Source organism: Rissa tridactyla, chromosome 7, assembly GCF_028500815.1.
Source record: "Rissa tridactyla isolate bRisTri1 chromosome 7, bRisTri1.patW.cur.20221130, whole genome shotgun sequence".
NCBI lineage: Eukaryota > Metazoa > Chordata > Aves > Charadriiformes > Laridae > Rissa > Rissa tridactyla.
This window is the reverse complement of record NC_071472.1, coordinates 19,649,991-19,673,752: the sequence shown is the minus strand read 5'-3', so window position 1 is coordinate 19,673,752 and position 23,762 is coordinate 19,649,991. Positions and strand designations below refer to the sequence as shown.

Genomic DNA, 23,762 nt, shown 5'->3' with positions numbered 1-23,762 from the left:
TGATCCTCAAATGTGAAGAAATATCTTTATCACTGAGTAGGCACTGTGAGCTTTACTACTTCCTCTAATTATAACTAAAAAGCTGCAAATGTAACTTTCCACTTTTAAAAGTGAATTCTAATGTAACTAGCCATCAGAATACTATATGATTATTTAGATTAACAAAAGCAAATAAAGCGTATGTGAAAGGGGCCTTTATGTTAATTCTCTCACTGTACTAAGTTATTATATTATATTATATTATATTATATTATATTATATTATATGTGATATCTAAAGAGTTTTACTGTTCAGAGACCCTTGCTATACAAAGTGCACTGCAGATTTTCCCAGTACCGTTTGTTTTCAGAGCTTTAGGACCAACTACTTCTCCTGACTATACCAATTTCTGCTTTTTCAGCTGAGATCATTTGGAAAATATTTAGATCTGAACTTCTCAGGCTATCCAATAGACATTTTGAACAGCTTTCAAACTACTTTTCTTTTTTTCACACACACTAAGTTTGTGATTTTTTCCATACAGTTTTTATGCATTAAACTCCATCCAAAAAATAGGTATTTTTTCTAGTACTAATAATTAGACATTCTGTTAACTTGAGCAGTGCTATAATCACCAATGATGTTTCACAAAGGAGCAAGAAAATCCTCTGGAGGTACTAACTTATGCTTTCTTATCACTTCTAGTTATTAGTTATAAGGACTCTATGATCAAAATTTCCTTAAAAGTTTTTGCTTTTTTCTGTACTATTTTGTCCTAAGGGATGTATTGGTAATGTGCAGATGTTGGAGCAAGCTATGCTTTCAGCAGGCACTCAAAAATGTTTATGAAGGCAGCACTTCTTAGTTTCCCTGATCACCAGGCATGACCTGAGATGATCATGATGGCAATAGAAGACTGTCCTGACAACAGACAGATTCCTCTTCAGCTGAAAAACGGTAGGGTGCTTTGTTCAAGTTGTTCGTCTTCTGGAATGGACTTTCAGATGTGCTTTCCTGGGACGTGTTCCTTGTAAAGACATGAGTTGAGGCTGGTTTTGACAAACATCCAGATGTCACATGCATCAGGACTCTGAGGCTGAGTGTAGGCCAAGTTGATTCTGAGAGACAAGAGCTCAAGCACTAAAATTCAAGATTTATGAATGTCTTTTAGGTTTGTTTAATTGAATTCAGCGTAAGTTATAGTACTTTCTAATGTTTGATAAGGGTTAAATATCTCTATAGACAAGGCCAAAATGAGTTTTCAGACAAATTTTCTGGCAGCAAAGGTGGAGTAGCTCTCATTTCAAATGTGGCATACAAAATGAACTCCAGAATATTATCTATTGCTTTTCATGCATTTGTAAAGATTGTGGGGATCACATCCTTCTCCTATGGGAAAATAAATCCACTAAAGTTCTTCATATTGTTTCCCCTAAGACTGTTTGCAAATCGGTACAGTTTTCTCTCTGAAGATTTTAAATTCACTAAAATTAAGCGATAAGGCGTTATTAGAACTTGTGAATTCAAAATCCATTCTGAAGTCTGTCGTTCGGGCATCCAGTGTGAATGTAATTTTCCAGTAAAAACATTAACTGCAGATTGGGGTAAGAGATCCAATTTGAAAGACTGAAGCCTAAGAAAGGATGGCAACAGGAACAAGTGTGTCAGACATCTTGCCAATGGATTTCATTGTGATAATAATATATCTTAAAGGAATACAAATTACTTTAACATTTTTCTTTTATTCTTAGATATATATGAAAAATATGGCAAACAGGTATATTTTCACCATAGCAACAGTTATCTGCCAAATGACCAGACGCTGAGTTGCTTTTCATTTTCATGTTTCCAAGCAGTCAGCTTCCTCCTTTTAGATATTCTTCCTTTACCTAGTCTATCAGAAGACACTCAGCTGTATTTAGCAACGCACTCAATACCAGTCACATTCAACTAAGTATGAAGCAAACAGCAAGGAAAAATAATTAGGAGCATTTTAATTAGAAATTTAATAATCCTAAAGTCCCTGATTAGCATTCTATAGAGCAGTTTAGCCTGCATACTCTACTAGAGTAGACTTCTCTGGAATCACCCCTCATTATATTTTGGTCCTGCTCCACATTACCAGTAATTTTTGATATTACATAAATATTATGTATCAATTATCTTGTTCTTACACCACTAAGTGAAAAGCAGTGATTTCAGAAATCAGGATTACCGTTTTTCCTGACTGATTTTATGCTGCTCCCTGTCTATATGGTGGAAAACACAGGCATGGTTTGAACATCAATGTCCAAATTATGCATCAACAACTTTTGATTTTTTGACATCTTTGAGCTTTTGCACTTCTTCAACCCTGTTTGTGGTATTGTATTTATTTAACATACTATCTGACATGCTGCATCACTGACATCTCATTCCAAATATTTGCTGCTCATGGTGCATGTATGGGCACATAAGGCATTTTTCTGCTCTCTGGCAAGGTGACTGACATTTTTATATTAAAGAACAGATAACAAATAGTCATGATGACTAGCAAATATTCTCTTCGTATGTAGGAAATACAGATCGACCACCACAAGAATATTTGTGAATATCACATAAGAGCTAATCACAGTTAAACCAAAATACTTGCTGGGGATCTGAAGATCTGCAGACCTTTTGAACAATCAACCACCCCTCCTCCCAAGGCACAGTGTGCATTTCTCCTTACCAAGGAATGTACCTGGTGTAGCGTAAAATAATATGGTATGTTTTTTCAAAGGAAAGGGAAGATGTCATGACTGCTGAACAGATTTATAGTTATGCAGATCATGTTAACAGTAAGGATTATCTGTTTTATGGTTTGGGATATAAATTGCTTTCTGCAGGGAAGAGGAAGTCATACATGTAATTTCCTGCACAAAATTGAATTCGTCTAGGCATATTATGGGACTTTTTATTGGATGGCTGAAAAAGGGGGTAAAAATTTGCCACCTTCTGAAACACTAGGCAACTTAGCCTGATTAGGTGTGACAAATTCCAGTTAATGAAATTACAGTAATATTAAACAATGCTGCTCCACATGTAATATATTACTGACACTTTCATCAATATTGTTTGCAGCAGACTAATACGTTAAGAGAAAATATGTCTAGATCATGCAGACTGCCACTGTCTGAATAACGCAAAGCTTCAATGCTACAGGCTGACCATGGCACACAAAAGAAACCTGTATGACCTATGGTAACCATCCCACCAAGCTGGATTCTATGCCAGTATTTCTGTGAGTCTATGTCATAACTATATTTCATTGCGCTCATGACAACTCTGTTTCTTCTCTTCCTTTGCCAGTGCAAGCGCAAAAAGCAGGATACAAACCTTCTTGTAATTACTATGAAGATTTTGAAATTTCCAGGCAGAAAATGTCAGAGGACATAGCTTGTAAACTTGGCAGGCACCCAAAACACATAACAGGCTAAAACGAGTACCATAAAGAGTGTAAATGCTGTTTGTGCCTGTTTGGTAAAGCAGGAAATTACAAAATAATCATCTTCAGCAAAACATAGTTTCTAGCAATCCAAATCAGAGAGTGAAACTTCTCTTACTGGGAAAGGAAGGAGGAAGCACTAGGTTGAGGGGTTTTTTTTAACGATTACATTTATTTTGGAAACAGAAGAGAAAGGAGAAAAGAAACCTTTTGAAACCTGGAGTCTGTGCGATAGAAAGTGAACTTATCCATACATACACATACACAGAATTTTCTGGAAAATTCATTCCAAACCAGAAGGACAAACTGGAGAAATTCACATTCTGAATAAAGCACTACCTAGATATTATTTGTAATGTATTTTCACTGAGCTACAGAGGCACTGCTCAGCTGTGGAGCTGAGGTACAGAGCTTGCACCATCAGGTCCTAAAGAGCCAAATAAAACATGCAGTTTCCATTTTAATTCCTAGTCTAGGTGCAGAGTATCATAGGATTATTCTCCAGACAGAAGAATCTTTAGCATTAGACTCTTTTAAAAGGGAAGCAACTTCTGGTTCTCTGAATGTAGCCAGATGGCTAGCAGAGAAAGCAATGGTAGTAAAGCCAAAAACGCGTATTTTGAAATAGATGAGTAGATGAACAAATTTTCCCTGATTTCAATAGGCGGGACCCTACGTTAACAGATCTCTGCTTTCCTTCTAATGACAGTGAGTTCATTATACCTGGACAGCATTTGGAAGATAATATGTTCTGTTGTTCTGATATAGACAGAGACTAAATGCAGCTCTATCGATTGAATTACCCTAGGTTTACAGGAGTGTAATTGCTAGCAGAATCTGGCTTCTTATTTCTATATATTTTAGTATTCTATGAATATGACAGATAAGACAGTCTACTATACTTCAGCTGCTATACATTTTTTTTCATTAGTCTCAATGACCTCCTCTTAAAATTAGTCCACTGATTGATTTGTATTCCACAGGGTGCTCATTACAGCTACCGTTAGTGCACAAAATCCCATGAATATAAAAAATTACCCTTAAAAATGGTAATTTCAAGCTTTCATTAAAAGGTCTTTTTCAAAGGTTGAAGTCAGTCAAGCAGTAAGTAATTAAGACAATTTACTGTAGCATGACTGTATGTATTTCACCATATATTCCCAAAAGAAAAGCCATGGGAGATATCTGCATTAAAATTGTCTAATGAAGGTTTCTTTTGTTTTGTGCTGTTTTGGAGATGGGATTGCAGAGAACATGGTACTTGATTCTCCAGTCTGAGCATCCCCCAAGAGCTTCACACTGTCAGTCCATTTGCGTTTGTGTTGATGCCTTCACAGTACCTGGGTATCATCACCAGTATCACTTATAGCTAGAAATCCTGCTTAACAGAAGCCAAATAAAGTCACTTCAGTCCAGGGCTGTGTTAATTGCCCTTGGAGACTCTAGAGAGTACAGTTACAAGAGGCCTGCTTTGGTATTGGTTTTATTTTGTTCACTATTACCTGCCCTCACTGCTCACAGATGTTTGGACTCCTGCAGAGTGCTCTGTACAGATATTGCATTCTCTTTATGTGCAGATAAAGAGGATTAGATGGGGACACAGTTTCATTTCCTTATAGTGACCAGAAAACAGAGAAGAAACCTAGGGAATATACTAAGTGTTGTATTAACCACTGCTGTAGGCTGTAAAGACTACAGACATTCCAGAGCTATGTTGATTAGTAATTAGCACAAAGCAGATGGGAAATCATGCTGTCTCCCCAGGAAGTTAATGCAAACTAGTTACAGTATTTATATGTTGTTGAGACTACCCTGCTAAAATGTGTTTTAAATAAATAGCAGAACTGGAATTATCTTGACATTTCAGTTAAAAATAGGTAAAACCGAATATTGAATTGGAAATTAGCTTCAAGTTTATGCTGCAGAGAGATCAGGAGTTCTCTATATTCATAAATGATCGTTCTGGGGTTTAAATCCTATTTAATTTTTACAATGTGTTTTTTAAAGGCATCTGCTTTAAATCTAGTTTTATTTGTCACTTCTTAAGATGACTGAATCTGTTGTTCCTCACTACAGACCTTGAATGTGATTAATGAAAGATTCATTCTCAACTTGATTGGTACCCCGCTACCATATATATCACAGCATGTTGCATACTTTCTTATTCAAAAGACTGAATGTTCAGAGAATTGCAATTAATTCTAAAGGCTAAGGAATTTGGGCTACTTTGGAAAGTTGTTTTGAAAGACAGACAAGGAACTCCCTTCTTGTTTTACCAGTAGGGTTTCTCTCTACCATATCAATCCTAATTATAGATTTGACAGTAATGAGCGTGGAGAAACTTGCTTTCTCTTTAGGTGAGCGCAGGCATTTTGAGGCTGAGTGGTCGATTAATACATTTTCCTTTTCTGGGAAAAGAATAATCAGCAAAGATGCTCTTATATGGGCATAACTTAAATGGATAGTTCTGATACTGTTAGCCTGTCAAGACTATGAGAAATGCCCAAGGACGTAGAAATTGGAAGAGGGAATGAAATAATAAATTAATTTTTTAAAACTTTGGAATATAAAGCTTTCCCAAATCTCATTGTCACCTGGAAAAAACAGTGAGTAAACAGGAGGGCCGTGCTGGATAAAGCCTTTGCTGTTTTGAAATAAGCAACTTTTTGCATAATGAGTTATGGTTTAGGGACTACGAATCCTTACTACATACATGCAAATGTCTCCTAGGACTTCAAGAGAAGTATAAATCTCCTCTAATAAAGGAATCAAAAAAGGCTTTAAAGTAATTTGTTCTAATAGACAGTGAACTTCCTAACTGAGTTAATAATCATCCTCATCCTCAGACCAGAATAAACTAGAACACAATTTCATGAACTGCATATTATTGTACACAATTATTTCTATTTAACAGATTATTTCAAAGAGAATGATCAGAGTGATCCTGAGCCCTCAGGGGACACCACCAGATACTATCAATCTATTAAGAAACACTTTGAGGAGAAAAAAAGTGGGTCATCATCTTTTGTGTCCTCCATCGAAGATGAGCAAAAGCCCCTGTTCTCTGGGATAGCTGATTACCCATCTGTAACAGAGAAAACCACAGAGGTGGACTTTGAAGAAATGGTTCATGCCACAGAAGAAATTCTTATTGACAAAAGAAGCAATTCTTGTAAAGGTAATCTAGCTGTTGCTATTTTGTAAAGTTTGAGTAGACATCTTTTTTAGTCTGATTATCAAAAATCATTTTCTGAACGGCTCTATTGATTCTTTACATATATTTACTTTTGTGTTTCCTGACAGTTTAAGAATTAAAAATATTTTAGATCAAAAATTAGTATATCTCAGGAGGATTTATGTAGTTTAATACACTGGCTGTGGGATTGGATTACAGAACCTCCAAAAGGCTATTCCAGGCTTTGTTAATAAATCATCTTGTAACTGAACTGCCGTAGGAAAGTCACTTCAACAAACTCTTTAAAATTCTCAACTGGTACTGGACTTCACTGAGTGCACTCAAAGCAGTAAAGAATCTCTCAAAGTGTGTTTGATATGCCAGGGTTGAGTGACTGAAAAATCCTAGATAATGAGAGAGAGATAAACCTAGTGATGGCTGCACATGCACAAAAAAAAATGTTTTCAGGTAGCTAGTTTCATTCTCTGTATTGACAAGGCACAACAAAAATTAAGTAAAAAAAAAATCCTAATAGCTTGAAAGAATGCTATCCCATTTTCCTGCACATGTTGGTTGAAAGAGTGCCATTACATCACACAGAACAAATCCTGACTTCCATAAATTCCCCAAGAACAAAGATTTGAGCTTTTATATAAGACAAATGATCAGAAACTATTAAGCAATCTCAGCTACTTTTACATAGAGCTAAATCACATGATTAAAATTACATCTAAAACACTAAAATATTAATTTTCTCAGTGATGTGAAGGGAAATTAATGAAAAGCCCCAGATTAATATACAATTTAAGTATTGCTGAAAGTTTGTTTGTAATTGTTTCAGTCTGAAGGGAAGAATTAAATATTTACTGTTTAAAGCTGTTTTCCTCAGCGGTTTGTTTCCATTGAGGCAATTTAACCATTTAACCATCATTCAATTAACTTTAGGCTTTTAGGCTATAATTTTAAATGAACCTAATGATTAATCAGGCCAAACAATGTATTTTTTACATCTCAAAGGTATGAATATGTGAGGTCTGGTATCCTAAGGTTAAGGCTATATAAATCTGCACCACATAAACTTGTTGCATACATACTGCAATTTGAAAGCTTACCTTTCCCCTACCAATAGCCAGAAATGTGTCCTTGCAGCTATAGCAACATTTTCCAAGGCAACCTATTCCAGATTTTATTTGAGCTAAATTTAGCATGTCTAAAGGTTACATGTTTTGATTAAGACCACGTTCTTTTTTCCACTTTGTAATCTAGCACTTCTGGTAATGTGTGTGAAAGCTCATTACCTTTCTTGCAACTTTCATAAAAACTTCAAGGTCAATAAAATCAGAACAGCTTTGATTGATATGTGTTTTAAACTAAATTCTTACTCCTGCTATTAATTAAAGATTGATTATAACACTATAAAAGTAGTTATAAAGATAATGAAATTTTGAAATAAACTCTGCTTGCATGTCTGTAGGTTTGTAATCCTCATATAGTATCGTAATTTACAAATCTGGAATACAAATGCACTTGTATAAAGCTACTGCACTTCATTACCACGGTGACTGATACATATTTAATTATCTTTAGTTTTGTTTTAAGCTTTGGTCATTACTGTTGATGACTGGAAAGACTATTAATAATGTACTATAAAATGTAGGCAGAAACTGCACAAACGTCTCTCTCATAATCCTAAAATGCAACTTTTAACATTAAAACATACGGCTCTTTTGAGAAGACCTGATAATTTTTATGAAGCTGGTAATCTATACATTGCGGAAAAAATACTATTTTCTACTTTCACTTGGTCATTGTTTGGGTTATTAAACTGATTCTTAAATTGTTTGAGTGAACCTAGTTATACATTGGTTTATTTCTGAGTCTAGGATTCTTCAAGCCCTGGAAGACCATAATTGGTTATAAAGTTGTAACTGCTATTCGGGTTTTCTGGGGTTACTTGCGTACATGCAAGTACCTGAAAAGATGCTTAGAACAGTACAATACCGTATCGGACAGTGTATTAACTTGCTTATAGTGTATGAACTTATTTTGTAACTTGAGTACCAATTAATTTGCTTTCTCACAAATTAAATGTTTGTTGTAATAGTCTGTAATACGTAATACATATTCTGGGACAAAAACCAGCTGTGATTTCCCTGGGATAATCCACAACATTGAAAAATATCTGACTTTATTGAATGATTTATTGTGTAAAATAACCAACGGCTTGGTTTTTATAGGACGTTAAAAAGCAGTGAAACGTATGACCTATATATTTAATTTCTACTCCTGATATTAACTACTTAAAAGAAAGTACACTGGATTTACAACATCCATTGCACCCACACCCATAGTTTAAAATTTTACCCTGAATTTGTCATAGTCTGCTCCCTTCACTTTGCTCAGAGCTTTCCAACTTCCCTGGACACTGCAAATTGTGCCATGTGTGCCTGCTAAAACCAAATGACACGCTTCTGTGACACCATTTGCCTCTTTCCTTCTGTTGGCTTAAGTGGCTGAGCAACTAAACTGGTTTCTGTGTAGCCAAGATGAAATCTCTTTCCTCTTCCCTCTGCCCAGTACATAAAATCGGTTATAGGTCACGTCACATGAAATTCAAACACTCTCCACAGCTCCAGGAAACCTAGTACCACCTGCTAACCAAAGATCCGATAATGCAGCAAGGACCTTTCTCTGACAAAAAAAGATAAGAAAGTCTCCTCCTCCACTTGGAGTCGTGTAGTGAGAGCTCCCCTTCCTGGCTAAATCTACTTGAAATACTAAATCTGAGCAGGAATTCTTTAATTATTATTTTTAAAAATTTCTTTACTTAGAGCAACACTGCTAAAAGATGTGTTTTAAAAGGATTAGCTAATAGCATTTGGAAAAACCTCTCACATGTCACCCACACTGTGTTTTTTTCCTTTTTTCTTTGAAACATTTCACAAGTGTAAAATGAATGTAACCTATGCTGAGTTATCAGCATTCAGCACCAAGAGAAGTGTTAGGAGCAGCTCTGAGCAAACCATTCAGGGACTGCTGGGGGATGCGGGATTCAAATCCAACTGCTCATACAACAGAGGCTGATGCCTTATAAGCAGTCAAGGATTTTGTCCAGCTGTATGTTGAAGCAGCAGCCTGAGAGCAGTAAGAACTTTTAATACATTCTGTAACTTCACGTAGTTAAATAATTACAAATACAACCCTAATGGGAGTTGCATTGAGCAGGTGTTAACGTTTTAACAGCCTTTTTTATCACAGCAGAGGAGAATCTGAGTGGTACTGAGCAATTTTTGACTGTTTGCATGACAACAGATTCACTCAAAGTAACAAAGGCTTGGGGGGGATGGGGGTGTAGATGTAAAAAAAGCTCTGTTCAACGCAAGTATGGCACCTGTAGGCTCTGCAAAGCTCACAGTAAGATCTGCATTCTATATCTGCTAAGGATATGTGCAACTAGTATATCCCACGATAAATGATGTGTAAACTTTCACCAGCTTGGTGAACAGGAGAAACAGCCTAGAGCCAAGTATATAAATTAATTAATAAACCCACAATGGTGTAAATTAAGCAAATTGAAAGAGGAAAGAGAAATAACTCGACCCAGAAATCCGAGCAAAAGGAAGGAGCGCCCCTGTGTTCTGTTGGGGTGGTAAGGTGCAGTGTTTGATCACAGAGATCCAAGAATTGGGAGGGACAAGACGGGTGGAATTTGGGCACAGCAGGTACAGGATGAGACCCGGAGTAGTCATCCACTTGTTTTTTTACGAGGGCTAGAGACAAAGAAATAAATGTAAATGCCTCGTATAAAGAGCATTTTTAAATACTTAATATATTGTTTATACGATATATGAGGATTAGAAGGGTAACTAAATTCAGCAAGGGAGCTGAAACTCTGCAGTAAGATCCTAATAATGTAACTGGGCTTTTTTTAGCTTGAAAGAAATGTATTTTCTCTGTCTTAATCCACAATGTTATATGCAGTTCAAACAGAAAAAGAAAGAAAAAGAAAAAAAAAAGAAAAGAATATTTACCATAAAGCTTCATTTAATATTAAAGTGATCTCTGACTGACCCAGCAATGCTGAATTTTTCATTCTTTTAGGAGTCACAAATTACTAAACAAAATGAACTGGCACCTTTCACCCCACAGCATTGTAAGTGTCTCTGAGACATGCTTTACACAACGATGGGTTGGGTTGGAGACTAGCGATGCTAAAAGCTACACTGATGAAAATCAATTTCCTTTTTGAAAATAATAAGCAGTAGCCTTTTGCAAGCAGTATGGGCTGCATTAAATGCCCCCTGTCTCAGAGAAAACATATTACACTTGTTAAGAGAAGCAGTGTTACAATTATTGGCAAGAAAGGCAGCTATCTGAGGTCTGGCAACTTTCTCTAGAGGAGGCATTCCACTGCACCGTAATACATGCCCAGTGCTGTAAATGCAATGCAGCAAATCCCCCTTTTATGCCAAAAAACTAAACGGTAAATACACTTCAATAGCACATTCAAGGGCAAGAGAAGAGGTCTAAGCAAGGTCTCTGAAACACACAAAGACATTCAAGTACATAATTTAATGCATTTAGGTTAGAACAAATATTTCTAATTTCAATGAATAACGAATTGCTAAAAAAGCACCTTGAGAAAATTGGGGAATCATTGGTAAAATAATAGAAAACTAAAAAAATAGGAGCCATTCAGTGGCAGAACTCTGCTGATGCTGAGTAGAAAAAGCTGCTTGTTTATCTACGGCTTCATAACGTTAGCATGGATGTGACCACTTTTATCTTTCCTTAAATAGTAGTAAGGAACAAAGGGAGTTGTTCAGGCAATGTGCCAATGTACCAGTCTGAGAAACAAGAGTAAGTGGGATGCTTGAGGGGTGACAATCCCTCTCTAATGGCATGTATATATGTTGTGTTTTTCATCAGATATCACTGATAAAAGAAACTGGGAGCAGGAGAACATCCAGGAGTACCAGGACTCCCCAATCCAGTCAGCACTACCCCACGTTACGTGGGGGATCTGTGAAACTGAAAGTGACTTTATATATGGGGAAGTGGAGAATCGATTAGATTTACTTCAAGAACAACTCAACAGGTAAAAACAGAGATAAGACCAGAAAAAACACATATGTGAAAGAGTACATAATACAACTGATATTAATGACGCTACAGGAGGAATGAATTTGTGCAGGAAGTTTACAAAAGCATTCATATTTTCAGAAGCTCAAAAGTACAAAAATATGCCTGATGGGAATATAACTTTGTTGTCTATATGTATTCTGAGGAGCCTAAATATCACCTAAGTTCAGCCTTCCAGATTTTTGGAAAAACCTTTTCTGGGTACACAATTTTTAATTCATTGACAGGATATTCATGTCACTTACCTCTAGGTACCCACACTAGCTACTCTGACTTGCCTTGCGGAAGAACCTTTCTCCTCAATTGACTGTTTCGGAGACCAGCTTTTTAACCAAGAAGCTGTACTGAGGCACCTAAACTTTTTAAATTTAAATCTCACCTCACCCAGAATGCTGTTCCTAGATATTTACATGTCCCCAAAATGGCAGTTTTCAGTATCTTTAAGATCTGAAATACTTTTTCTTTCCTGGAGACCCAAAGTAAACCAGCTGCCTTCCTTTAAAAAAAGTACTGCAGACAAATTCCCTTTCTCATGCATTAATTTATTTTGTAACTGTCTATAATAAGTAAGACACGGGAGTATGCAACGGCAAAATACTTATACCTGTTAAAACAGAAAACAGATGCTTTCTATGTCAGAATCCATTATTACCTTTGCGTAATGTCTCTTCCTTCTCTCTTTTGCTCTCTGATATACTACTCTCTGCTGGCAGCTAAGCAGCATAGCTTACAGCATCTTAAAAATATGGTTACAGAATTTTGATCCATCCTACACTCTAATTTACCATGTAATTTCACTTAATTTTAAATTGCCCTATGCTCAGGTCTGTGGCTTTTTTATTATTTTCACTCTGCAATTCCATTACTTCCAATATTTTTCCATGACAAATACTATGACATGCACTCAGCCCTAATTATACTTCAGTAGCTCTTCATTGGCATTCTGTGCTGTATATTTTAGCAATCAGTTTAAAGCCAGGTTAACTGCATATTCCTTCCTTCGTCTACCACAAGCCAATCAAACCATACTATTTTTCATTTCTGAATACTATATAGTACATTAAAAAGACATTTTTAACATGTAAACCTAAATTGCTGTAATTTCTAATTGCAGTAAAGTCCAGTAATCTAAGTAACTGTAAATGTCACATAACTAAACAGCAGCAGGTTCCCCAGCAACAGTGCGTAGTCTTTCAGTTACATTTCTTTTCCTGAATTCTTAAGGTCTCGAAACTGAAGCTGTATCTCAAATTTACCCATAGTTTTATCAAATTCTCATGCAAGTTCTCAGTATTTTCTTGAGGGAGAAAATATCATTGTTGCTGATAAACTAAGATTTAAATTGTTATGGATTTTATTGAATCTCTTTTTTTTTAACTCTTCTCACGTTTTTAAAGCTTTTCATGCTTTTAGGATTTTGGGCCTTGCTGGGTCTTCTATGAATGTAACAGACAATATTCTTTCCTACTTATGTCAGATCTGACCTGCTGGGCTAAAAAGCATGGTCACTTCTTCCTGAACTTTTCCGTGCCAAGTTAGAGGCTTGGCATAACACTCAAGTTATTAAATGGATATAGAAGGCTGGAAAGCCACTGTACAAGGAATATGTCCCTAGAGCTATCTCTGTTTCTCCTCTTTAAGCAATTGGAACTTCATGGAGACTGTGGGCCAAGCATCTAAGGTTCTCTTGTTTGTTCATCTTTGGGTGGCGTGACATGGAGTTGTTTTAAATTTTGGAGAAAGGAGGGAAAAGTTATATATGCAACGATGATGAATAAAGATTACCAGCGGTACTCTTTGATTTGAAGTACCAGAAAACTCCCATCAAGGGCTTACAAAGTAAGAAGGGAGCAATTTTAGAGTAAATTCCAAGCCAAAGACAATCGTTGATTAGACAATGCTAAATCTCTTTTATTCACTGAAATGTTAAAGCCCAGGTTTAGCAGATGGAAGCTCTCTGGATGGCGGCAACAGCGTCATGCTTGTGTGAGATCAGCACATTTGCAAGTAGCAAAGAACCCAAGAAAGCTGAACAAGAGGGCAACTAGGGCATGATTGACTGTAATGTCCAGGTTTGGGCCTTTCTTTATGAGAGCTGACACTACAAAACCAGCTTCTCCCAATAAAGGAAGAACGAGCATCCTAAATATCCTTGGGGCATACCTTTTGGATTAATTTCATAGGTACTTTTATAAATAAATTGTACTTTTATAAATAAATAAAATGGACAACTCCAACATAATAAAAAATAATATCAGTGAAGCACCTGGTGAAAGCAAAAATCAGTCAGCACAGGATCAGTTCTGCGGCCGCAGGGAGCCCAAGTAGTAACATTCACAACATTAAAGGCTCCTCACAAAGATGTGTTTACTCTGTCAGAAGATGAGCTGCAATACAGAAGGCTGTATATCTCTGTTAGAGTCTGTCAGAGCATCTTGTGTAGCCTTCCAGCAGCTGGGGAGGCAGAACAGGCATTACCTATTGCTGAGTTTGTCACGGACCATTTGAAAATAATTTCAGTGCTATGGAGTTGTAAGTATGAACAACATAAGCAGCTCAAACATTTCAGAAGTCATATGCAAATTTATGAAAAGGGAAAAAAAGGAAAAAAGTTACTAAATTTGAAAATCAGAAATGCTGACATTCATTCTGAGGCCTGAATAAGTCTGAATAAATTTTCACAGTAAGGAGACTTGGGCTGTTGGGGTTTTTTTTAATGATCTTGAAATCGTCTTTCATTTTATAACTGGTTATTTCAGTGCATTGTATTAGCATTGGGCATGTAAAAATTAGTTGTCAGATGTATCAGAAAGAGCGTCCCATCCTCAGCCAGTACAAATCAACTTAGTTACAAGGAAGAGAGCACATTTATTGCAGTTAATTCAACGAAAGACCTGGTTCCCCGCGTAACTTTTTGTTGCAAATACAAGGGACAGTAGCGTACTCCTTCGAAATGTAGCAAAAAGATCAGAGAGAAGCACGCAGATACCTTCTGCACAGGAAAGGGAGAGCCAGCAAGCGTTGGAAGGGCTCAGTACTCCCTCTTCTGTTCTTTCCTGTTTAAGACACGGTCACGTCATCGCCAGCAATAGTTTGCTTTGTTAATAAGCTGCAGGTCCCTCTTGAATGCGTCTGCAATCAGTATGTACAAATATATCTATTCCTGACTACGAGCTAACTCTTTTTGTGCTGCTTCTCTAGGCTTGAATCCCAAATGACTGCTGATATCCAAACCATCCTGCAGCTTCTGCAAAGGCAGTCAACGCTCATTCCGCCGGCCTATAGCATGGTGACTGCAGGTGCGGAGTATCAACAGCCAGCAATCCGGGTGATACAAAAGCTTCAGCCTGCAGCATCAATTAAAACAGACAGAAGTTTCAGTCCTTCATCTCAGGTGCGTACAGGTACAATAAGATCAAAAGAGGTTTGTTAATCTTTTTAGCTTATGATGGAAGAAATGCATACCAATCTAGGTGCTTGTTCACTAGTTTAAGGGCAAAATTTGCAGATTTTCAAATTTGTTTGGGATTTCTGGAGTTTAACAACTTGGGCAGAAATGTGGCATATTATTTCCAAACAGGCTGCTGCATGTCTAGGAAAGCCAAATCAGTCATGTGGCATATGATTAGTAAATCCAGCGTGCTTGGCTGTGTCAGATTCCTCGTGCGTATGCTGGAACACATATGGGCGCAGTAAGTCCAACACATTCAGAAGGCATCGGTTTGCGCGCATAAAGATTATCAGGGAGCAAATGTGCAGCAGACGTTTTCAAAAGTGTAAACCCACCGTGCATATACCTGCACAAAACGTATACGTGTATCTCTGTCTGAACAGAAATACAGCCACTCTCTGCAAACATCAGCAGGCACGCTGCACACTTCACACAAATTCCAACTTTAAAAATGAAGAACTGAGTGCTGAGACTGGAATCCAAATGATTATGGTGTTCAGAATGATGCAATTCCGGAGTTACGTTATGAAACAAAACTGCAAATTCAAGAATATTAAAATCCGTACTCTTAGATAGGATGTCAAGAATATTCAGTCCTTCAGAAAGAGCTGTTCAGATGTGCATCTTGAGGTCGCATGAGCAAGTCTGAGGAGGGGACAAGATATCCAGGCTTCTACAATTAATCAACAGAATTGCATCCAATTACATTAAATCAAATGTAGTACCATGTAAAAATATTTACATACACTGCTTAATTTTCAAATGTGGTTTTCCAGCAACCATCTGACTGTGTTAATTTTGAGCAGAACAAGAGCCTGGAAGAGACCGATTTAATTATTACCATCTTGTTTCTTCTCCTCCCTTCCAGTGTCCTGAATTTCCAGACCTTGAAAAATCGAAACTTAAATCCAAAGAATCCCTCTCAAGTGGAGTGCATCTTAACACAGCCTCAGAAGACAACCTGGCTTCTTTTTTAGAGCAAGAACGTGACCAGTCTGCAGAGCGTCCCCCACAGCATTGTAAAACTTATCTCCAGCCAATAAGGCACCCTTCCTTGCCAGAATCTTCACTAAGCACTGTAGGAATCTTGAGTCTTCATAGGCATGTTTCTGATCCTGGTCTTCCTGGGAAATAATACTTTTATACTATTACTTCACATAAAAATGTAAGTGCTTTTAATGGCTGTTTTTCCTTTTTTTTTTTTTTTTTGTATTTAAATCCTCTATACTTGACTCAGGGGCTACAAGGAATATACCATTATATGCAAAAGTACTGTATATTTTCCTAAATCTGAAGCTTGTAAGGTAAAGTTGAGCAGTTCTGATGTAAATATATATATACACACACACTAACTGTATGTTCCAAATGTAAAACTGCCAGCATTCTCAAGGCACCTTATATTTTTATTTTTTTTTAATAACATGCATGTTCTGAAATTACGGTTTACGTTGCATGGAGATTACCATTTACTGCTGTCATGGAAATAATATTTTACTGTGGATATGTCTTCAGAGCAAATAGGAGACCAATAACAATAATTCACATGGAAAAAACTCCTACCTGACCAAGCTAAAATTCAAGCGAAATCTTCTTACAGCTCACTTTCGAAAATTGATTTATCTTTCTTGTAGTGAGCTTTTTATAATAAATCACAACGATTCTGAATCTAGAGAAAGAATAAGGTAACCAAGTCTTCTGGGTTTGAAACAATCAGGACAGAGAAACCAGCCTCCTTCCAAACCAGTTGGAGGTAAGGCAGGATTTTAACAGACAGGAAAACTCTGCCACATGCTGGAAAGTATCACCATAGGTCACATCCACAAAACGGCATTAATTGAATAATTTGTTTCCAATATGTTTGGTTTTTTTTAAAAAAATTGCATCATACAAGTTAGCTGTCATGAGCAGGCAGGTACTCTTCATCTGTCACACAAACATAATCAAATGCAATAAATCTAATTTCTATATAATACAGAAGACTGTGTTCCTTTTGTTCAATACAAATTATTAACAATCTGTTTAATTAAAAAATACTTTACACATTTTTGTTTTATAATTATTAGGGTGGTCGTTTGCAGTTATCTGTTTTTACGGACTGCCCCCTCTCCAAGGATCCTCGGTAGGGTATATATGTATGTGGACACACTCATACACCATGCACACATTCCCATGTGTGTGCATGTGTGTATTTTATATATGTACATATGTGTGTATGTATGTGTGTATATATTTATACACACACATACACGTAAGTGTGTGTATATACCTACACTTACATGTAGGAGTATAGATATAAAGAGAGAGAGAGATATATATATGTATATATGTAAAATCACCTTCAGGAACAATTGCAAACTTTCTTATTACAAAAGGAGTAAGCTTAGCTTGTGTCCAAAGCTGACGACATTAGAATAAAATGATTTAAGGTCCGTAGGCTTTAAATACAGTATGTACTGTATGTGCATAATGCTTTGTGAATACTTAGATTTAATTTTATTAAAATACTATTCTGTTTCAAACGTTGTGTTTATTTTAGAAGGAATTGACCTTTTTGTTACTGTTTTAAAATATTTTAAAAAGTTCATATTTTTTTCTAATCTTAAAGCTTTAATGTGAAATCCTCTAGGAAGAGAACTGGTTTCAGAAAAGCATGTAACCCAGTTAGCGGGGGAGCCGTTAAATTCCTTCTGTTCTAAACCAGTGCTACAGAATAATGCACTAGTGGTTGAGCCTCACGTGAATAGGTACGTATTTTGTACGTTGGGGTCAGTATGACACCTAACACTTTTAGTCATACACAGCCAGCAGATTAACCCAAGGTGGCTGAATCTTCTCTCATTTAAAATGAGCGTGAGCGTTCAGCTACTGAGCAAGTCTCTGCTTTACCTTTGCATATAAAGATAGAAAAATGAATTTGTAAGGGAAGAGACAAACCAACCCTTCCCATGCAAGATCATATTTTCTTCTGCCTCATGCTACTGTTGATTGTCGAAAGGTCCAAATGCTACCACGGGCTGACTGCTCTTACTTCTACAAGGACGACGGGAGGTCTGCACTGCTTAGTGCCTTCAGGATCAGACCCCAGGTGACAGCATCATTGGGCCAGTCAGAGTCTCTGCCTGGATGTACTCCGCTGAAACAGGAGCGTTGAACAACAAAGTGAAATAGCTTCTGCTTTTATTTTTTTTAATAGCAAGCGTTAAGAACTTCTGCTCTATCTCAGTCTAGCTACTAATATTAATGTCTGTTACAAAGAACGAGCTAGCACATTTCCTAAAAAAGTATTTGTGGTTATGCTACATTTAAAGAAGTCTGGTATAAATTAAAAATAAAACTAATGAAAAAAGTATAATGCATGAGCATTGCTTTACAAAATGCCTTTCATCACCTGGTACTTCACACTAATGCAGAGACTGAGCAAAACAGGTGGACTGGGGAAGGAGCGCTGGGGAAGAGGAAAAGCGACAACTGTTTCAATTAGTCCAAGTGAAGGAAAAGCTCCATCCCTTACTCCTTTTCTTAGCTCAAAGAGGCTTTGTTCCTTCCCTTCTCTTTGTCTGTATTTATCAAGAAGAAAAACCTCAAATGGGGGCAACTAAGGGAGACTTTGCAAAGTTATGGAGATTCTAAGCTCCCTAGACATCTGCCAGTGAATGAAGAAACAAAACATGAAAGATGGCAACTTGGTTGGCAATACTCCAGCTGCCCCTTCCCTGGCAAAGAAAGGTCTGCCTTCTCAGATATCTTATTTTCTTGTTGAGGTACAGTTAAGCACATGAAGACCTACTGCTTCAAGCTCTTTTCTTCTAGAGACAGGTACAAACAATTGGTTTTGGAAACGTGTTGATTTTCTAAACAGCAAACATTCTTTCTCTTATTATTGGCCTCGGTTTTTGTGGGGCAGGGCTCCCTTTAAGCTGTTTCTGGCTTGATAGAAATGGGTCTGTGTTATCCAAATCAAGCTGGGAATAACATACGGATTGTGTACCCACACATCACAACACACAGCTGTAACATATCCATAGAGACTTTCACGACTACGAGATGTTTTGGTCTTGCTTGAGCTTAGGAACACTCACCTTGGCTATTTACATTTAAAACCTGTGGCTAAAAATACGTATAAATTATAAGCTGTAGATACAGAGAAGTATCCTGGGAATCCAAGAATGTAGCTGAAGTATCAAAGCAATTGAGACAATCACTCCAAATGTGAGGTGAGATGGTACGAATCAGCAGAGCTCTTCATGAAGTTCATGAGCTTCCACCAGCTACGGGTCTAGTTCAATGTTTAAAGCAAACAACAGATTGTGATGCTTTTCAGTATTTAAGCTGTGCAGCAACCTGCACCATTTGCATGTGCATGTCCATCTGCACAAATTTACAGCAATACACAGAAGTCATGTGTCTTGACCCACCAAACTGCAGTTTCCACGTGGCACATGACCAATTGCGTGCCTTTCTCTCCGTTCACGTTCCCATTCTGTTCACGCAGTGAAAACGTGTTTTCTGCTCTCCCATCGCACAGCCGCTGCCTGTGGATGAACCTGGCTTCCCTTTTCCTGCTGCAGATCGTGTCCTAGCAATCTCCTCTCTCTGGTGAGCACAGGTCACTAATCAGAGCTTCTGCGTAACTCACCAACATTACAAATAACACCAAAAAAGCTGAAAAGCCCCTTTGTGTGGCCTCTGGCTGCCTGATAGGTGAAGCAACCTGAGTTTTGCCCACAGATGAATCGTGTGTCCTCCCCTTTGTGAGCTGCTGAGTGGCCTGGGCGCGACTAGAATAGTGGGAGACGGCAATAGCAGCATAGCAGAAGTCATGATTCCTTGGATGAAAGCTGCACGTAATACCACGCCTGCAGGTTAGGAGCCGTGATGTTTCCATACTCTTCTGTTACATATTCTTACACTGTGAACAGATGCCTACGCTAGCATTTAGGGCTGGACTCTTCATATGTTGGCTTAAATAATTAATTCCAGTGGAGCCAGTATGTTACCACATTTCTCATCAGATTGAGAACTGGGTCTGGTGGGCATCTCCTCTCCATTCACCTACAGGCTCTCTCTGTACTTACACACAGAATTATTTTCCCCCATATACTGAGCTCAGCCTTAAAAACAGCAATAGCTTGTTATTTTTAGCAATACTTCTACAGACCCAGAAACTGGCTTTTGGATGTTCATAAAACGGTTTTGTGGCATCACTAGTACAGTGGCATTTTCATTATCACTGAGATAGATAGTAGAAAAAATTGTCTTTTTTAAAGAAAACCTAAGAATTTTTCTCCATAAAAACATCCGCACAGCTTCCTCAAATGCCCCACATAAGCGTGATATATTCTGAGCTAGTTGTACCAAGAAATAACACGTAGCAGTTTGTAATTCATTGGTACATTGCCACCGTTAAATACTTGTCATTAAAGTATTACATTTTGGGGGGTAGTATTACAGACATTATTTTCCTCCCTCTTACATTTTTCAGAATCTCAAAGTGATGGTATTTTGCCACCGCAAAAGCAAATGGCTTCTAAAAGGCTGGAATTCCCAGAGTTCTTCATTCCTGTAGAGCAATATCATTATATCCAGTCACGTGGAACTGACTAAAATCCAGTAAAATTTTGACAATGAGAGAAATGATGGAAATGAACAGACAGTATTTTTGAAAGAGTATTATTAATTATGCTAACATTGTACACAACTTTAGCATCTTCTGACTGTGAAGTTCTGCTGCATTTTGTAAATTAAGAGATTGGGCACAATGAATTTCTAGGTAGCAAAGACTTAACTGATCAAAACCCCCACAATTGAAAGCTGCTGCTTCCAATGAATCTCACTGCTTCTAGCCAATGGCAAAGCGATTCTAAGACCGTCTCTGGAAAAACTGTTCGATTAACTTCATCTATGGACAATCCAAGCATGAATCGCAATTTCCAGTTAACTTAAGGTTAAAAAAACCCAACCCTGCATAGTTAAACTGGCATCAAATGTTGATGCATGAAGCAGAAAAATATGTTCTTCTCAATGCAACCAGTTTTTTAGTTTTTTCATTCAGACAGGCTTTTAGAACAGGGTAATTCTATTCTTTTCGCACTTTCAGCCAACCTGGAACCAAGCCATTAAAAAAGTTCTAGTCAAATGTAGGATATCCATAAGAGCTCAAGAATAAGCCTCATAGACAGAAGTAAACAGTAGATACAAAAATTTAGTACCTTTTAACATCCTCATCCTTCACAGAAAGTTAGTTAAGACATGAGACAAACCTAGCAGAAAATAACTGCACTTTGAACATTAGCATTTACTAATTAGCATTTTGAAACCTCTAGTTGTCAGGTATTTGCAAGAATGAGAAAGCGGTGCCCCACCAGCTGAGACATATGAACACACACAGCGTGTTTTACTTTCAAGGAGGCAGCTGGCAGCAACCAGCCACCCCTCTTCAGGTTGGATTCTCAGAGTTAATCTTCTCTTTCACCAAGACCGACGCTTTTGAGGCTCGGCACAGAGTAGAACTGAGCTCCTCTGAGAAGGAAGCAGCGCCTGCCACCGAGCCCTGGTACCACACAGGCTGTATAGGGTTACCGAGCCTTGGAACAGGCTGCCCAGGCAAGTGGTTGAGGCACCATCCCTGGAGGTGTTTAAAAGACAAATAGACACAGTGCTGAGAGATATGGTTCAGTGACGGTTGTTGTCAGTGTTAGGTTGATGGTTGGACTTGATGATCTGAAAGGTTCCTTCCAGAATAATGAACTTTGCTTGTAGGAAATTGCTGCCAAATTAATTTTATGCTATCCTTGGTCAAATCCAGATTAGAGATAGCTGCCCTGCACTTCTTGTCATCAGAGCATGCAGATTCGGTATGAGTTAACAGTGGTGTGCGATGGGCATTACAGTGACCGACAGAGCAGGAAACACTGGCCTGGGGCCCATATTCACGAACAGGAGCAACTACAAACTGAACTAAAAAGGGTTTGATAAGCAAGGGCTGTTGGGTTGGAGTTTTGTTTGGGGTTTTTAAAATTATTTTATTTTTTTTTAATTTTGATTAATTTGTAAACTGTGAGTAAACTGTGACACTTTATTCAAACCCACACCATTATTTGCAGCTGCTCCAAATGGTTGCAATCATGCATTGAATAAAGTTTCCAGAGTTGCGTGGGGTTTCCCCCCCCACCTCCTTCTCTGCACACAAATGAAAATGCAACATCGATGCTCCATTACTCTCTTAGTCTTACCTCATTATCACTAATGCAAACCCAGCTAAAACACGGGGCAGGGGGGTGGGGGGAGTGTGGCATTTGTTTGATCCCTAGTATCTGGCAGCCATGCACAAATAGCAAGGGACCTAGCGTCACTTTCAAATTTAACGTCAAATTTTTAATTAAAGTATTGGTAAATGATAAAATTGTTTGAGATTAGAGACAGACTTGGCATGCAGCCAAGTTTTGTCAATGATATTAAAGGTCCGTGTCCCAGAGCTTGGAATTGCATGAAGGCATCACTATGGCAAGCTTACTTTTTCTCACTGTACCTCTAGGTATGAGTAGTAGAGAGAACTCCATCATTAATAAAGAAACATTTTTCTTCATCTAGCTATTTGGGGTTTTTTTAGTGCCCACTTGGGAAGTTCTCTGATTATTAATGAACGCAGAACATGGCTATTCTCTTTGGAATGGAAATTAGATGGACCAAATTAAAGCCTCCCGTAGGAGGCATTTGCCCCTTTTATGCATTATTCACATTTTCTATACTGAAATTTTATTGTATTGTAAAATTGGAAATACAAAGAAAGTTTTGCAAATTTAATCTAAATAAACACTTCACAACTATGAGCTGTAGCAAATCCTCTTTGTATAACAGGTTTTTGTACCAATGCAATTCATGTAAGTTATTATTTTGCTTTCAGCAAAGATCTCCTGGAAGACTGTTTACTGTACAAATAAAAGCACTTCTACACTGCACATATATTCAGTAGTTTATATCACCATGAAGACTTATTTGCAAGATATCTAAATATGCACAAATAAATGCAATGCACTTATTTCGGTCAAAAACAACGGGATGTGAACATTTCATTTGTGACTGACTTGAATTCAGTTACTACAATGCAAACACCACTAACAGGGATCCCAAAAGACTGAATGTATCTCTGTATCAAAAACACTGAGCAAAAAAAATGTAATTATATTTAGTATACTCACACCACCGTGGGAATAAATGTAAAAGCACAGGATTACACAGGACACCACTCACTGGCTTGAAGTTCACAGAACAGACACAATAAATCAGACCTTTTCAGAAAATCCTAGCACACAGCCATCTCCATGTATCATACTGACCGCCATCCCTCAAGCAGAACTGGAAGTTCTATCCATGTCTACATGCCCTAACTTCACCAACTGAGGAATTAAAAAAATCTAAGGTAACTTCTAGTTACAAAATCTGGGTAATAAATCTGACAATTGCTATCCATTCAGGCCCAAATTTTCACAAAATTGTGAAAATTGTCTAAATAGCTAAACTGCCTAAATATCCATCTTCAAGCCAGACAG

The 23,762-nt window shown here is 37.5% G+C and overlaps 1 protein-coding gene across 1 annotated transcript in view; it reads left to right on the top strand.

The window, feature by feature from the left end:
• KCNH7 (potassium voltage-gated channel subfamily H member 7) overlaps window positions 1–17,478 on the top strand; it is a 237,852-nt gene extending 220,374 nt beyond the window's left edge. The window contains exons 13-16 of the mRNA XM_054209833.1: window positions 6,372–6,623; window positions 11,550–11,718; window positions 14,964–15,156; window positions 16,082–17,478. Of these exons, the coding sequence (XP_054065808.1) occupies window positions 6,372–6,623; window positions 11,550–11,718; window positions 14,964–15,156; window positions 16,082–16,348 (881 nt within the window). The 3' untranslated portion in view covers window positions 16,349–17,478. The remainder of the gene's footprint in view (window positions 1–6,371; window positions 6,624–11,549; window positions 11,719–14,963; window positions 15,157–16,081) is intronic.
• Window positions 17,479–23,762: the final 6,284 nt, after the last annotated feature.